The sequence below is a fragment of the Chanodichthys erythropterus genome, chromosome 13 (genome assembly GCF_024489055.1).
Source record: "Chanodichthys erythropterus isolate Z2021 chromosome 13, ASM2448905v1, whole genome shotgun sequence".
Taxonomy (NCBI): Eukaryota; Metazoa; Chordata; class Actinopteri; order Cypriniformes; family Xenocyprididae; genus Chanodichthys; species Chanodichthys erythropterus.
The window spans coordinates 51,602,540-51,620,341 of record NC_090233.1 but is presented as its reverse complement, the minus strand read 5'-3'; the positions used below and the strand labels follow the sequence as shown (position 1 = coordinate 51,620,341).

At 37.4% G+C, this 17,802-nt stretch overlaps 1 protein-coding gene across 9 annotated transcripts in view; it reads right to left on the bottom strand.

The window, feature by feature from the left end:
- mtmr4 (myotubularin related protein 4) overlaps window positions 1-17,802 on the bottom strand; it is an 81,693-nt gene that overhangs the window by 22,587 nt on the left and 41,304 nt on the right. For all 9 annotated transcript variants that reach the window (XM_067405855.1, XM_067405861.1, XM_067405862.1 and 6 more), the window contains 2 exons: window positions 7,559-7,648; window positions 2,583-2,699 (listed from right to left, as the gene is read on the bottom strand). In XM_067405855.1, the coding sequence (XP_067261956.1) occupies window positions 2,583-2,699; window positions 7,559-7,648 (207 nt within the window). The remainder of the gene's footprint in view (window positions 1-2,582; window positions 2,700-7,558; window positions 7,649-17,802) is intronic.

Here is a 17,802-nt window from a genome sequence, read left to right as displayed (position 1 = left end):
AAAATTGCAAAGAGTTTGAAGTTATCATCATCTACAGTGCATAATATCATCCAAAGATTCAGAGAATCTGGAACAATCTCTGTGCGTAAGGATCAAGGCCGGAAAACCATACTGGATGCCCGTGATCTTCGGGCCCTTAGACGGCACTGCATCACATACAGGAATGCTACTGTAATGGAAATCACAACATGGGCTCAGGAATACTTCCAGAAAACATTGTCGGTGAACACAATCCATTGTGCCATTCGCCGCTGCCGGCGAAAACTCTATAGGTCAAAAAAGAAGCCATATCTAAACATGATCCAGAAGCACAGGCGTTTTCTCTGGGCCAAGGCTCATTTAAAATGGACTGTGGCAAAGTGGAAAACTGTTCTGTGGTCAGACGAATCAAAATTTGAAGTTCTTTTTGGAAAGCTGTGACGCCATGTCATCCGGACTAAAGAGGACAAGGACAACCCAAGTTGTTATCAGCGCTCAGTTCAGAAGCCTGCATCTCTGATGGTATGGGGTTGCATGAGTGCGTGTGGCATGGGCAGCTTACACATCTGGAAAGGCACCATCAATGCTGAAAGGTATATCCAAGTTCTAGAACAACATATGCTCCCATCCAGACGTTGTCTCTTTCAGGAAAGACCTTGCATTTTCCAACATGACAATGCCAGACCACATACTGCATCAATTACAACATCATGGCTGCGTAGAAGAAGGATCCGGGTACTGAAACGGCCAGCCTGCAGTCCAGATCTTTCACCCATAGAAAACATTTGACACATCATAAAGAGGAAGATGCGACAAAGAAGACCTAAGACAGTTGAGCAACTAGAAGCCTGTATTAGACAAGAATGGGACAACATTCCTATTCCTAAACTTGAGCAACTTGTCTCCTCAGTCCCCAGACGTTTGCAGACTGTTATAAAAAGAAGAAGGGATGCCACACAGTGGTAAACATGGCCTTGTCCCAACTTTTTTGAGATGTGTCGATGCCATGAAATTTAAAATCAACTTTATTTTCCCTTAAAATTATACATTTTCTCAGTTTAAACATTTGATATGTCATCTATGTTGTATTCTGAATAAAATAATGAAATTCTAAACTTCCACATCATTGCATTCTGTTTTTATTCACAATTTGTACAGTGTCCCAACTTTTTTGGAATCGGGTTTATGTATGTATGTGTAAAGATTTTACATTTATATACTTGAATTATACATTTTTTTCCCCATCCATCCATCCATCCATCCATCCATCCATGAAAATTTACCAGACAAAAAATATGTTTACCAGTCATAACACAAGTTATGACTTCCAAATAAGGCTGGACAATTAAGACCTAAAATCAAAACCTCGATTTATTGAACATTTTACCTCGATTACGATTAATGAACAATTATTTTGTTTCTGTTTGAAGATTCATAACGCTCCGAAGCTTCGTGAATATCAATAATATCAATATTGAACCACTGTACTCACATGAACTGATTTAAATATGTTTTTAGTACATTAATGGATCTTGAGAGAGGAAATGTCATTGCTCTATGCAGGCCTCACTGAGCCATCGGATTTCATCAAAAATATCTTAATTTGCATTTCGAAGATTAACGAAGGTCTTACGGGTATGGAACAGCATGAGGGTGAGTTATTTTCATTACATGACATTATTTTCATTTTTGGGTGAACTAACCCTTTAATGACTTACAAATAGTTTCTAGTTGTTCCCAAACATTTGCTTTTGATTAAACTTTTGTACAATCTATCTTTGAATCCATTAAATCCCAACAATAATTATATTTTAGCATTAGAAACACAACTGTGACTAAAGAGCTCTCACACACTGGTGGATTAACCATTACAGAAACATAAAAAATGATTTGGTAATCACCAATACTGTTAGTTTAGAGCAGCTGTGGCACAAACCTTACATTGGGTGGTGCTCTAATAAATGTGTTAAGCACTTGGATATGGATATGGCAATAGCATAGAAAGTAAATCAAGACATATTAATAATTCTAACTGACGGTAAAGAGAGAGAGTGAGTGCACGCTGTGCTATTAAATTAAAGATGAAATATGAGCAATAATATGAACAGTGAAGGTAACAGTAGCTCCTACAATTTTAACAAGGCATGAAAATAGCTGAAGGAAATGCTAAGCCAACTAATTTATCAAAATGTCATAACAGCGCCAAACAGAAAAGGAACAATGCATTTGTTTCAAAACACAGCAGTTAAACTACACAGCTACTCTAAACTTCAACTTCACTCAAGTCAGAACTGCGACGACAGCAGCAGTTTTCCTGCTTGAAGGCAAAGGGAGGTTGTGGGTGGAAAGAAAGAGAAAATGAGGCCTGTGTGCCAACATGAGCTCAGTCTCTCTTCAGACCTCCCAGAGCTCTGAGGTCAAAGGCTGGAGAAATCAAACCAATGCCCAGAGAACGGCTCTTTTACTGAGATAAGAGGAGACGTGCCCCTCTGCAGGCAAAACAAAGACTTCAACAGCTGGACGACTATGAAAGGAGCTGCAGCAGAGATTGAACTGTGATTCAGTGAGCTGAACTCTTTCGTTTGTGTTGTCGGCGCTCTTACGTTGATGATGGAGTCTTTGAATTTGATGTGAAGTCTGTAGTTGGAGATGGCGATGATGGCATCGTCCGCTCGCCCCAGAAACTCCACCCACTCGCCCTGCAGGACAGGGAACGGGACCTGGAGAGACAAAGACAGCGATATGGCATTGAACACATTTATTAGGTTGATTAGCTGGCATAGACATTCATATCGCTTTGTTGGTTTGTTTTTATTCTACACATCTAAATCCGTTTGTCTGTTGCGGTTTGAATGTGGTTTTCTCAGCTTCTGAAGTTTGAACTAAGAGAAGCTGTTTTTCTGTAGCTTTGCATCACCTCTGCTTCCAATTTTCCTTTCCCATAATGCCATCTGTGCCAGCGGCTTGTGTGGTTGCCCAGTCAATGCCCTGCACTGAGCTCTCAGTAAACAGGACATTAAAAACCTTCAAACCCCAAACACTGGAGCAGTTCAGGCTGTATTTAAGCAGTTCTTACTACAAAGTTAACAAGGCAACGTTTGTCTTTCCAGCTTCTTCTGAAGGCATATACTGCATTAGACGTAATGTGTAAGTGTGTGATTTCTGTCCAAAATAAAACTGCAATGTGTTTAAAGGGGTACTTGATTATGATTTCACTTTTTTAACTTTAGTTAGTGTGTAATGTTGCTGTTTGAGCATAAACAACATCTGCAAAGTTACGACATTCAAAAAGTTCATATCTTCTTTTACAGAAATTGCTTTTTAAGGACTACAACAAACGGATGGTAGGGACTACAACGAGCTTCTTCCTGGGTTAGTGACATCACAAACCCTAAAATTTACATAAACCCGCCCCCGAGAACACACAACAAAGGGGGCGGGGCCATGTTGGTCTGCTTTAGAGAAGAGGAAGAGTTGTTGTAGTCGAGTGTTGTTGTCATGCCGTCATTTTATGCCGGACTGCTTCACAAACGAGGGTCAATTCAACACAAAAGATGAACATGACGGCACATGCTAGTGGATGAGTTGAATCAACTCCACAGCAACTACATCAATTTATCCACTAACCATTCAGAAACGTCTAAATGTTGTAACTTCTTCCTGAGTCTCTCCATCAGTGTCGACTCCGGTTTGAACAATGTAAGGCTGAACACCGTTACTGACAATCCTCATTTTGACTGCGTGAGATTCTCCAGCTTTGTTGTTGTTGAGCTGTTAAAGCTCCGCCCTCTTCTGGAAAGGGGGCGGGGAGCAGCAGCTCATTTGCATTTAAAGGGACACACACAAAAACGGTGTGCTTTGCTCACACCCAAATAGGGGCAAATTTGACAAGCCGCTCCTCTGACTTTTTTTTTTTTTTTTATTATTGTATTTTGTCTATTTTCTGTGAAGCACTTTAGGTTTGAGAAAAGCGCATTATAAATAAAATGGATCAACCTCATCATTTTTTAAACTCCATTCAGTCACACTAGAGAAACAGAAATAAGACAATGTACTTAAAATACTACTAAGATACATTTAAAAAAAGCCAAAGCACACACGTTCATGCACAAATGTGTCTACTGTCTCCCTTGACTGCTTCCTATCTAAGGATTGTGAAGCGTCTCACACTCAGTGCTGTATGAATCAGCCTGTAATGCGGAGGCCAAAAGCAGCACGTCCACATGAGATCTTACTCATCGACTTCCTACTGTTACTCCGTCTCTCTACACGTCTGCACAGCCGGTACCGACACAGAGTCAGTCCCACTTAGGGGACAAAGACGGCGAAAGATGACCTTGCAAGACGTACAAATGTAATAGACACTGAAACAGACGAGTAAATGGCACCTTTCACAAGATGTAATAAAGTCTATGGTGTCTCCAGAATGTGTCTGTGAAGTTTCACCTCAAAATACCCCACAGATCATTTATTATATCTTCTTAAATTTGGGTGAGAGCAAAAACACGCCGTTTTTGTGTGTGTCCCTTTAAATGCAAATGAGCTCCGCTTTCCAGAAGAGGGCGGAGCTTTAACAGCTCAACAACAACAAAGCTGGAGAATCTCACGCAGTCAAAATGAGGAAAGTGTTCAGCCTTACATTGTTCAAACTTTGAGCGTACCGTAACTTTGCTGACGTTGCAGACATCAACATTACACACCAACTAAAGTTGAAAATGTGAAATCATAATCAACCATCCCTTTGAAGATGTAAATGCAAATAAATCAAAGCGCATGCTTATTCTATCTTTCATCAAAATATAAAACTTTGCTCTCTGAAATGACTTTCCTTTGAGAGCTGCCATGATGTCTAGAGCCTACATATTAATAACTCAATGATGCTTTCAATCAAATCCTTATGAATGAAATAAAGACTTTATTAAGTTTTTTTTATTAAGACAGGCTATTATTAAGGTTATGAGTATGCGTGCTCTGTGTGCGTATCTCGACCTGCAAGATAATAAACGTCTAAGTGACTGATAATAGCATGTCAGGAGAATATATACAGTCATATCACATCCATCTTTCAGGAATTACTGCGAACCTACAGCAGGATTGAGTCACTGTCCTCAGACAGCCGTATTTAGAAGATATTTATAGGCAGTTTTATATTTGTACTCCAGTGTACACAAGTAAACTTTAGGAAAAAATAAAATGCTTGAAACATGAAGAACGTGTACAGAGAAATACAGCATCATGGTGTCTGTAAGCACTGGTGCATTCTGCTGCTGTAATGCTGATCTATGGGAAACTGCATCCATATTTCATGCAGCTGTGTGCCAACTGAGTGACACACTACAAGCCATGAAAGCAGCGCTGCTTCAAAGGGATCAGGTGAGCGCTGGGAGAACGACCGTGGATCTTCACAGAGAGACACGCAACGGAAAACTCAACGCGGCACGAGCATGACTGCTTCAAATACACAAGTCCAAATAAACAAAAGACGGAAGGATGTGCGAGTCAAAATCAGACTCGAATCCCAGCGCACGCTTGCATTAGTGACAGCTGTATTTTATCTTTTGGTGAAAACAGTCAATGTTCAAAATTCATGGCATCGTAATCAGGAACGCTTCACATTTAACTACGACATGCACATCTTTACATTTGCATCCTAATGCAACTGGATGCATGTGATCATCTTTAAGGACAAATAATTAAACCCGTTTAAAAATCATGCCTGCAAGTAAAATGTGCACCAAATACAGAAACATGTATTCATTTTCATTCTCTTTTTAAATGCATCTAAATCACCAAAACTGATCCAGCAGGATCCAGATATAAATGGGATTTAAATGAACTGTAACGCAGAAACTTTATTTTCAAGTATTGTTAAATTCATGTTTAAATCACTGGGGAGACATTAAGCACTGCACATACAGTGAATCATAAATGGTTTGTGTATCTGGGGATATTAACCAGGACAGCACAATCCACTCCCTCCTGCAGGAACAAGGAAAATAAGAAAGTGTGTCAGACAAGCTGGGAGCTGCTTCAATTGGACCCAAGATATTCGAGAAAAAAAAAAAAAAAAATAAAATCAAAACTAACATTTTGGAAGGTTATGAGCCACTTACACATGTGTAATGAGGTACTGGTTTTATTAAATAATAATAAAAAAAAATAATAATAACATCATTGTGCATTTGAGCATGTTGCTTTGATAAAACAAAAAAATTAATAAAAAAATACAAAACAAAAACTAAAATAAAATAATATTAAAACAAAAATAAATAAAAATAAGATTAATATAATATATTAATATTAAAATAATAATTAATATTAAAATAATATATATAAAATTTATATAATATAAAAGTCCAGTTGTGCTTTTGAGGACATTACCGGGGGAAAAGCATATTTTTTATATATATATAAAAAAAAAATTCCCCAATGGTGGGACTTTTATTTTTTTATAATTTTTTTTTTTTAAATTTATAAATATATATATACATTTTTAAATGTATATATTTATATATATATATATATATATATATATATATATATATATATATATATATATATATATATATATATATATATATATATATATATATATATATATATATATATATATATATATATATATATATATATAAAATAAATAAAAAATAAAAGTCCCACCATTGAAAAAAAATAAAAATAAAATAAAAACAAAATAATATAAAATTTAATAAAAAAAAGTTCTACCATAGTGGTTTTAATTATTATTATTATTAATAATAATAATAATAATAATAATTCAAAAAAAATATTACAATAAACTAATAAAAAATAAAATAAACATAAGTCCCACCACTGTGCTTTTGAGCATGTTATTCTAGGTACAGTAAGTGAACTGTAAAAGGTGCAAAACTCATCACTGCGATGCTATGGTATTATGGGTGATTGCAATGCTGTTGCTAGGGTGATTTTGATGGTTGCTAGGGTGATTTTGATGGTTGCTAGGGGGCTTGCTGGGTCAAAAGGTGTAGTCCCAAGATTAAGGTATTGTTTTCCTCAAAATGCCCCAAAATCACGGTGTCGAGTTTTACCTTAACAAACATCAATCTTAAAATAATGTGGACTGATGAATCGATGACAGTAAGACCAGGAACATATTAAGAGTCCTTCAAGTGCTGCATTTACACACAAAATCATTGAATAAGAGCCAATGTCAAGTTCTCCCGCTCTTGTTTCTGTGTCTGGTCTCTGGTTGTCCCTGCTGTATTGTGTCATTGCTCCGTCCTTTTGATTAATTTCACTCTTTTCACCTTCTCATCTGTTACCCACCATCTCCCCAAACATTCTAGACCTCTCAGTTCATTTCATTTTACTGATATTTCCTTCGTAGTCTGAGGTGTGTTGACCCACTTACTAAGATCATATTATTATTATAATTATAATTCATTATTGTACCTTTATTATTATTATTGCATGTAATTGCAGTTATTATACAATTATTATTATTATTAATCATTAAACATTCATTAGAATTTAGAACATGAGGTGAAACTCAGCATGGGAGAAAGCAGATATCATCGGTCTGGCGAGTGGAACTGACCTGTAGAGCGTCGTCTTCTTTGACCAGCTCTTTCTGGGGGAACAGGTCCCGGGCCTGAATGTACTCCAGGCTGGGCGGTCCCTCCTCACCCTGAAAACACACACAACAACACACATTATTACATGTATGAACTTCATAAAACAAATCCTTTCCAAATCAGAATTCTGAGCCACGTTTGAATTTTGACCCCAATCATCGGAATCTTCTGTTGTTCTTGGCAACTGTAAACCAATTAGCTTTGGCCAAATTCTGAAGCAGAATCACATATATCCTGCTGTAGAACATGCATAAACTGTGTCCATCTTCCTCATGCACACACATGGACAGAGGAAACCTGCGTCTCCCATCTGTTGAGTGACATTTACAGCAGTGACGTATCCGTTCTGCTCCGGTCAGAAAACACAATCAGCCTGAGACTCCTGACTGACGGAGCGTGTGCAGGACAAATCAGCTATTAGCAAGAGATGACAGACAAGCATAACAGCTGTCATCAGAGAAAAACATCAACAACATCAACCATATTCACTGCATATCAGCGCAAGTTATGAGCAATTACTGTATTATTGTTCATATGACATGCACTAGGGCTGAATGATCTGAGAAGAAAACTGCAATTTCGATTTAAAAAAAAGAGCGCCAAAAAAAATGGTTATTTATCAATAGAACAATAAAATAATAATAGTTAATAGTAATAATAATAGTTTAATATAATAATAACTGTAATAAGTATTATTATTACTACATATAATAATAATCTATTATCTATAATAATTATCTATTATCATTTATCATACTATTACTCTTATTATACAATTATTAATAATAATATTGTTATTTATTATTATTTAAAAAAATTTGCAAATAAGAAATTACTTGTAAGAAATTATTTGTAAATGTATATATTAAAATAACTATAATTTTTATTATTACATATAATAATAAAATATATTATAATATATAATAAGTTTTATTACAACATATAATTATCATTTATTACTTTTTATATACAATTATTAATGATGTTATTTTTATTAATGATTATTTGGATGTTTAAAATGTTATTTGTATTATTATTATTATTATTAAAACTATTTTGAAAATAAGAAATTACTTGTAAGAAATTAGAAAAATTATAATAAAATGTAAATGATAATATAATGTAAAATTCTAATAAAAAATAAATTATCATCAATAGGACTATAAAACAATTTATTGTTATTGTTATTATATTTAATAAAAACATACTATACTTTATTATACAGTTTTATTTAATATATTTTTTTTTTATTATTAAAACTTTATTTTGAAAATAAGAATTTACAATTGTAAAAATATAATAGAAAAATTACATGAAACAAAATTAATTTTTTTTTAATAAAAATTGTTACTATAAATGAGTTTAACTGCAGAATTACAAGCGTGTCCTTGGACTAAACCTTCCTTTCACACAATATTCTCCGCAGGACAGAGTTTCGGTGCTTCAGAAATCGGTCATGGCAGAGGTACGTGTTCATCGGCATCACGTAGAGGATTAAACATTGATCTAAAGGGACCTTGAGCCGCCGTCCACATCAGAGGACGAGGTGAAAGACCTGCGACTGGCATCAGATTTGGCTGAAGAAATAAACAAAACCGCCTGACACACACTTTACAACAGGCGACAACAATCAAAACAAGACTGTTTCCAGAAGACATTAGGAATGATCCAGATGTCATATTACTGTGCGAAAAGTATCTGAAGACCTTCGCTCTGAACTCTGTACAGTTTGATGATTGAGAAACGCAGGTTAACGCAGTGATCTGCACGTTTCATCAGTTCTTTCCACTTCCTCATGCAGCGGTTTGGGCATAAATTGCCACACAGGGCTTGTTAAAGTTTGCAGCCAAATGCGGGTGAATGTTTCACACACATCACCACCAGGAACACCAGGAACACTTTAAGAAAGTATTTTCATGCAAAAGTGACCAATGGGGACAATACGTAAAGTACGATCACGGCAGCGACCCGAGGCCAAAAGGTCAAAGGTCAGATCGCACAACAGCGGGAATGGCTGCGAAAAGACCAAGTGAAACTTGGTTACTAAATTAATTTGAACTGGGCCGAAATCTATTTAATACATCAAACGACTAAAGACTAAAATAATTTAATATATTATGTGCCTTACATATATTAGCCCTGACTATAATCATAATCATAATGTGCAAAAAGTACTGAGAAATTGTACTTAAGTTGAAGTAAAGATACTGTAATGCATTTTATTCAATTAAAAGTCTAAGTACTGACTCAAAAATAATAATAAAAAAAAAAACAAATACCTACATATAATTGTATTTTAAAGTTGTAAAATTAAATAGACTTTAGAAAACAAGAGGTATTAGAGATGATTACATTAGAGATTTTCTAATTTTAGTATTTTGAGGCATTTCTTTTTGTAAAGAAACCCATCAAAAATGGCATTGTTCTGACTGTGTAAACCAATATCCTGAATATTTTCATGTTTGTCATTTAAATATAGTGATTTTTAGACTAATAATCTTGAACTGTGTTCACACTGGACTCAAGTTCATCCATCAACAGCGATGTTATTATAAAAACACACTTCAGTGTCTGTCTGATGGGGATAGTACACTAAAAAAATTAATGTTCTGCCATTTAATCACCAGTGTCTTTCAAAGCCACATTAGGATAAAGAAAAATGCTATTTTTATTGTTAAATAATTGAGAAATGATTGAAGTCACATGACGTACACTTTGTACGTTGAAGTCTACATGAAATTGTAATGGGAGTAAAAAGCATTATTTACAACTGATTAAAAGCACAGATGCCTCAAATTTATACTCGAGTATAGCAGTGAAGTCACATCTTTCGTACCTTGTTGCTGAAGCATGATTGCATGTTTCTGGCGAAGGTTTAGGAGTGTGTCGTTTGTGTTATCAGTCGGGAGAGACAAAGAGCGAATGACCCAGACACTCCGTCTACGACGTCCCGCAGTCACACACCCTGTCTAACACAGCCAGATGGACAGAGGACACCTTTGTAAGTGTGTGTGTGTGTGTGTGTGTGAGTGTGAGAGTCTAAATTGTAACCCGACTGGCACAACAGCAGCCGAGCCAGCTGTGCCATGAAACACACACACTAACACACGCCAGACATTATCAAAACAAACAACTGAGAGGCAGACTGGACAGATACAATCAGGTTTTTAAACATCACACACAACAGTTTTAGTAACCAATACTTAAACGTTTAAAGTCGGCATGAAACTGAAGTTGAGCTAGTCTTTTCTTCTCTGTTGTGCCGTATATCCGAGTGAAATGCTTCTCGAACAAGAACAAATGTAGGGCGGGGCTTGATTTTGACTGTGGGGAATTGATTGGATGGTTGTAGTTTGCTATTGGTGGATCTCATGTGAGTGACAGGTTGCTCCACCCTCATCATCAGAGAAGAGAAGAGATGCTGCAAACGGGAGGGGAAGTTATTCTGATTCAAGATTACAAGGAACATGAATTTAAAACAAAAATAATGGTGTGCACCAGTGATGCGCGGGTTGATCCAAAATGAGCGGGTGCCTGCGGTCACCCGCGGTTACGAGTCATCCAAAAATATTTTTAATGATATTCGGGTCGCGGTCGGTCGGGTCGTTTGAAATAAAGATGCCAATTAAACCTTTGTAATTTTCACTTTTACTTAATAAAGGTTTCAGTTTTACTTTCATGGGTATTTGTGAACATTTATTTATGGTTATTGTAGCCTCAGTCTTTGGCTTAGCCTACCTGTTTTTGTTCCTCTAAAATGCGTTAATAAATACTTTATTAACATATTCTATCACTGCATTTTGTGCTTGTGAGAGCTTCAATTGGGCATTCACGTGGCGAAATAGCCAAGCCTACTGATACAAGTGAGAAATCCTTATTTACCTTTTGAATGTTGAGCGTTATTAACTTTTGAATAAATGCTGACGCGGGACAAAATGCCCGATTTCCCAACACGTTGAACTGAGCAATGAAATTGTACAATTTTAATAGGCTACGTTACTTTTAAACGCATATAGCTCAGTAATGTCAGTTTTATGTATTTTCTGAGAGGGGGCGGGATTTTTGTTGGGGGAGAGACGCACACTTCGATTAGACTGGATAAACACATGCAGCATCTTAATTGTTAAGAAAATGAAACGAAATAAATGAATAAATCAAGCCTTTATTACATAACACTACAACATTCAGAAAAAGAACGGTTTGCGCTCCTAAGGGCTTTCACACTTTTCCAAAAGTGGGACCTGCTGATTAGGCTAATTCTTTAAGCAGGGTCGAAACATAAACATCGCATTCATCAATAATATGCATCTGACAGCTGAAATGGAAAATGATGGGCCGCCTCAAGAACTGCCTGCTCTCGCCGCTGCACCTCTGAGGGCACCACGTCAGGTCCTGAAATATTTCTCTCCTCCACAGGCCGGATATTATTGGCCAGGGAGGCTGATGGGGGGTTCTTACGTCTATGGCCCAATGACGCTACAATGAGCATTTACTGCTTTTAAAAAAAAATGCGGGTCAGGAAGCGGGTCGGGTACAATATTTTCTTCTTTCTTTTTTTTGCGGTCCGAGTTGAGGGCGGGTTAGTTGAAAACGTCGGTCGGGTGCGGGTTGTTTATACATTGACCCGCGCATCACTGGTGTGCACGGATTCATTATTTGTAATAAACGATGCAATATTCCAGTCAATTTTGATTTCATTATGACTTTGACATTTGGTCACCCACATCTCAAATATTCAAATAAATACTAGCATTCCCTATAGAAGGAAGAGAATATTTATATGCAACATCATAAAAACTCTGCATTTGATTAGAAATATTGATTTAAAGAAAAACAGAAAAAACACTGTGGCAATACTATGATGCCATTCAAAGAAGTCTCTTCTGCTCACCAAAGCTGCATTTATTTGATCAAAAAATACAGAAAAAAATGTAAAAATGTGAAATATTTTTGCAATTTGAAACAGCTGTTTTCTATGTGAATATATATTAAAGTTTAATTTATTTCTGTGATCAAATCTGAATTTTCAGCATCATTACTCCAGTCTTCAGTGTCACATGATCCTTCAGAAATCATTCTAATATGATGATTTGCTCCTCAAGAAACATTTATGATTATTATCAATGTTGAAAACAGTGAAGTTGAATGTTTTGTAACACTACTTTTTGGTCATTTTTGATTAATTTAATGCATCTTTGAATAAAAAATAAGTATTTTGGGTTTTTGCATGTCACAAAGCCATAAAATGCTGCCTGTAACCCATCTGAACCATAAGTATCATCAACATCATAATTCAATATTTAGACAAATCACTAGTCTAACCTACAGCACATGAATGTGGTCACATGCGGTCACATGACTGTGTACGCTGTATGAACTATTGCTCTGGCACACTGAATGATGCCAGAGTGAAGGTGACTGAGGACGTTTCTTCTCAGCCGTGTGTCGGTCACAGAAGAACAGAGTGACAGTAGATGCCAACACCTGTCAGATGAGACAGAGGAAGAGGAGGAGCTGCACACAAAAATGATCATTATAGAACTTCAGCTGCTACAGTTTCAGAATGTTACAAAATAACAACAAGCAGAATCTAGAAGCATTTAAAATGTAACATTTATCTTTGCCAAGTAAACAAGGTTTGAGATATTTTGCTCAAAGCAGCTTTGATTTTGACCATCTTGTCATTATGATTCTCTGGAGCATTTTATAATTAAAGAATGAGAAAGTTAATTTAAAAGCACATTTAGAAAAAACATGAAAAACTTCTTCTCCTTGCTCCTGCTGAATGTGAATCACTGCTCACACAGCTGTATGAGACACGCCACACTCCCCACACCCAGAATCCCCATGGGTTTACTCCCATAATTCCACGGGGCAGACGGTGGCATGTTGCTATGGCAGCACTCTTTGATAGTTGTCATGAAGACACAGAGGTCATGGCGCTCACACGAGAACACTGGCATCTACTGAACCGCCATGAGTCATCTGACTTTATTTCTGCATGTGTTTACATCTATGATATATGATTAAAACTGAAATAAATAAATAAATTAAATTCTTTAGAGCCGTTTTACTTTAGCTGCAGTTACACAAGATTACGATTGAAGAATCTCATATTAAACAATTTATCTATCCATCCGTCCATCCATCCATCATTCCATTCCATTTATCCATCCTTCTATGATTCCATTCCATCTGTCGATCTGTCTAACAATCCATCCATCCATATATCCATCATTCCATTCCATCTCTGGCTATCATTCCATCCATCATTCCATCCTTCCATTCCATCCATCTCCATTTATCTGTCCATTCCATTCCATCCATCTATCCATCATTCCATTTCATTCATTCACCAATTCCATCCTTCCATCCATATCTGCCTTTCCATCCATCCATCCATCCATCTGTATATCTGTCTTTCCATCCATCCATTCCATTCCATTCCATTCCATTCCATCTATCTGTCTATCATTCCATCCCATCCATCCATATGTATATCTTTCTTTCCATCCATCCATCCATCCATCCATCCATCCACCCACCCACCCACCCACCCACCCACCCATCCATCCATCCATCCATCCATCCGTCTATCATTCCATTCCATCATCTATCATTCCATTCCATCATCTATCATTCCATTCCATCCCATCCATCCATCCATCCATATATCTGTCTTTCCATCCATCCATCCATCCATCCATCCACCCACCCACCCACCCACCCACCCACCCACCCATCCATCCATCCATCCATCCATCCGTCTATCATTCCATTCCATCATCTATCATTCCATTCCATCCCATCCATCCATCCATCCATATATCTGTCTTTCCATCCATCCATCCATCCATCCATCCATCCATCCATCCATCCATATATCTGTCTTTCCATCCATCCATCCATCCCATTTATCTGTTTATCATTCCATCCATCCATCCATCCCATTTATCTGTCTATCATTCCATCCATCCATCCATCCCATTTATCTGTCTATCATTCCATTCCACGTTCCATCATCTATCATTCCATCCCATCCCTCCCATTTATCGGTCTATCATTCCATCCCATCCCATCCCATCCCTCCATCCCTCCATCCAGTCTATATCCATTTACAGCCAGTTCACAATGAGTAAAAAGAACGACAGAAGAGTTTAAAAACAGGGGAGAAACAAGCAGAACTGCTGGCAACTCAGAAATGGTTTGATATGCAGATTCCATCTGTGCATTTCTGCAAAAATCAGGATGACAGAAAATATGCCTCCAGTGAGACAGGAAGCCACGTGTGCACGTGCATCAGATGCAGATGAGAGAGACTGAGCTGGAAAAGTAATGAAAACTGCTAAAGGACTGAAAAACAGAGATGAAGATTAAAAAAAAAAAAAAAAAGTAAATAAATAAATACTTGATTTGTTTAACTACTACACAAGAAAAACACCCAAATCGTTGCTTTGTTTGCAAGCTATCAAAGTACAGTTTGCACTAGTGTCAAAAGATAATATAATTAGTGACCGTCTGCCTGCTAATTCTGTGCTGTATATCCTCATTAGTGTGAGGTGGCTAAAGAAGAGACGGGGTGATGGCTTTTAAATAGACAAAGTCAAATGAACGCGTTACATGACGAGCAGTTCGTCAAAATACAAACTCACACAGCCTAGTTTCTCTCAGAACCCATTTCAGCCAAAATATCATAAATATTACAGTTAATGTTAGTCAAACGATAAGTTTTATTGATATAGGATTTACTTACAAACAATTTCCTCTCAGAAATTGCTGGTAAATTTTAGAAAATAATTACAAATGTAAAACATTGAATTACACATGAAATTTTGTATCTTCTTATTGAAATAATCCTAATTTACTTGGAAAATTGCTTTACTGTGCAAATGAATATTTTCTCTGCAATTCACTGAAATGCTACATTTCTTATCACTTCGGACACCATCTTGGATGGAGTTTTTCTCACCAAGCTCACTGCAGTGCATTATGGGACTGCTTTCTCCAGAGACTATACATGCAAAGATGGCAAAATCTAATCTTTGAAGAAAGCATAATTATGCAGTAGACCGCTTAGTGCACCTTTGATGTCTTAACATGCTGCCTACGTAGTGCACTAGATAAGTGTTTTGGGCTGGAATGTAGAATAAACGGGAAAAGTTCTGTCAGTTACGAGAAATGAATGTCTCTTGTATTAGCCGAAGAAATCTCTTCGCTCTTCAGCCGCCCCCTTTATCCCATGCAAATTATCCAGCACTTTCTCCATTAACCAGATGAAAGGAAAGCCATTCTTTCCGTGTCCCTGAGGCATCGAGCCAGCAGAAACTCTCTGAGGGTTGCAGTCAGCAGGCAACGAGCCAACAATCAGCCCCTAGAAACGCCCTTGACGGGGAAATCACAGCATTCACTGCTCAGGACGATTGCATTCACCAAATAGCGTGGCTCAAATGTACTAAAACCAGTGTGCATACTTTGAGCTACAAAAAATGAACGGTGGGATCAGGACCGTAAACCATCATGGGCACTGAGGATGACAAGTCCCTCCCCAATAATTGGAAATGGCCAAATTGTCCCTCCCAATATTTGATATTTCTTAATGCTGCTCTCCATTACACACCACTCTGGTTGTTGTTAGGATGACAGACAGTTTAAAAAGTTTGATTTTTAGGCTAGTCTGACTCAGTGGTCTAACAGCGCTCGTCAATGTCAGAATGATGGCCAATCAAATCAAAGAAGGCGGGGCTTACTGTTCACAGAAGACCAAGCGGCAACCTTCCATTCTCGGAACTGACTTAAACTGCAATTCATCGACTGGCCGCTAGAGACAGGCTCCAAAAGGGAGTCAATCCCATAGAAACCCCATGTTAAAACATGTTTACAGCCTGGTACAAAAAGTGGTTTTGATCTATATAGCTAATTTTGCCCTTCATGACAACTCTGAGGGGGTTGAATTTTTTTATAACTCATCGGTTTAAATTATAATAAGCCTTAAAGTTCTGCATAATTAAGGGCGTGGCCACTTGAGTGACAGGTGGATTGCTGCTGCTGTCACTACTAGCTGTTTGTCAGCTGTCTGTGAGCCGTCAGCCAATTCCAGCCGCTGAGCTTGGAATCGTTGTTGGATCGTCAAAGGCATTGGCTAAAAGTTTGTCCGCCAGCTTCACTTCAAACGGGCTCATTTGTTTGTGAGAGTCCAATATATATACGATCGTCTACAGTTTTACAACAAACACTGCTCAGAATGCATAATTTCTTGAGGAACGATGATGGAGAACAGATCTTTATGATGCAAACAATGGACAATATATCAATATTTCATGAATTTAACGCTTTTGTGGACAAAAAGTGCTGTTGGATGTTTTTCAATGGACATTTTACCCAAGTGCGACGGATTGGATTCATCTCGCGATCGCCATTTCATTAGCAAGGTATGAAGTCCTGTGCTGATTTTGCGTGTTGTCATTTGTACACCCGACACAAATTTCAATATTACTGTAGCTGGAGCATCGTAAAACAGACACTGTAGACTGGCTGCAAACCCTTTCAAATGAAGTATAATTTGTTACCTTTATTAATATTTTCGATTGTGTCTAAGATAGATAGATAGCTCCTTAGACTGAGCTAACGTGATCACGTCGAGCAAGGTGGGTGCGGTTTCAGCAACCAGGCATCTCAGCTCCACCCACATCCTACCTCTTTGCCCATTTTTGGTTATCCGGGAGTGATGCGCTGCCAAGATGTCGACGGACGGCTCCGCCCACTTTGGGCTTCAAAAATGCTTTTCAGAAACCTACAGGTGACGTCACGGAAACACTTTGTCCATGTTTTATACAGTCTACACTGAAGACGAGTGTGAATTCCAACGCAACGCTTTTAGTTTTGATAGTGAAAGAGTGTGTGCACAACACACAAGTAGCTAAACATTTAATATTTGGCAACTGTTTTACGATGGATATGTTTAACAACCCACAGTAACATACAGTTGAATAGGTTTCAATAAAATATCCTAAACCTGCAGTAAATAAACACAAGTGATAGTGGTGATGTTCGGGCTAGGAGGCGCCAGACAAGAGCAATAAATTACAGAACAGAAATGAGAAAAGAGAGACGGGTGATAGATTTAAGATCAATCCTTCTGATGGGCTTGAGTTTTCAATCCATCACTCTGTGAATCCCATGAGCAATTCATCACATTCTCCGTCCTCAA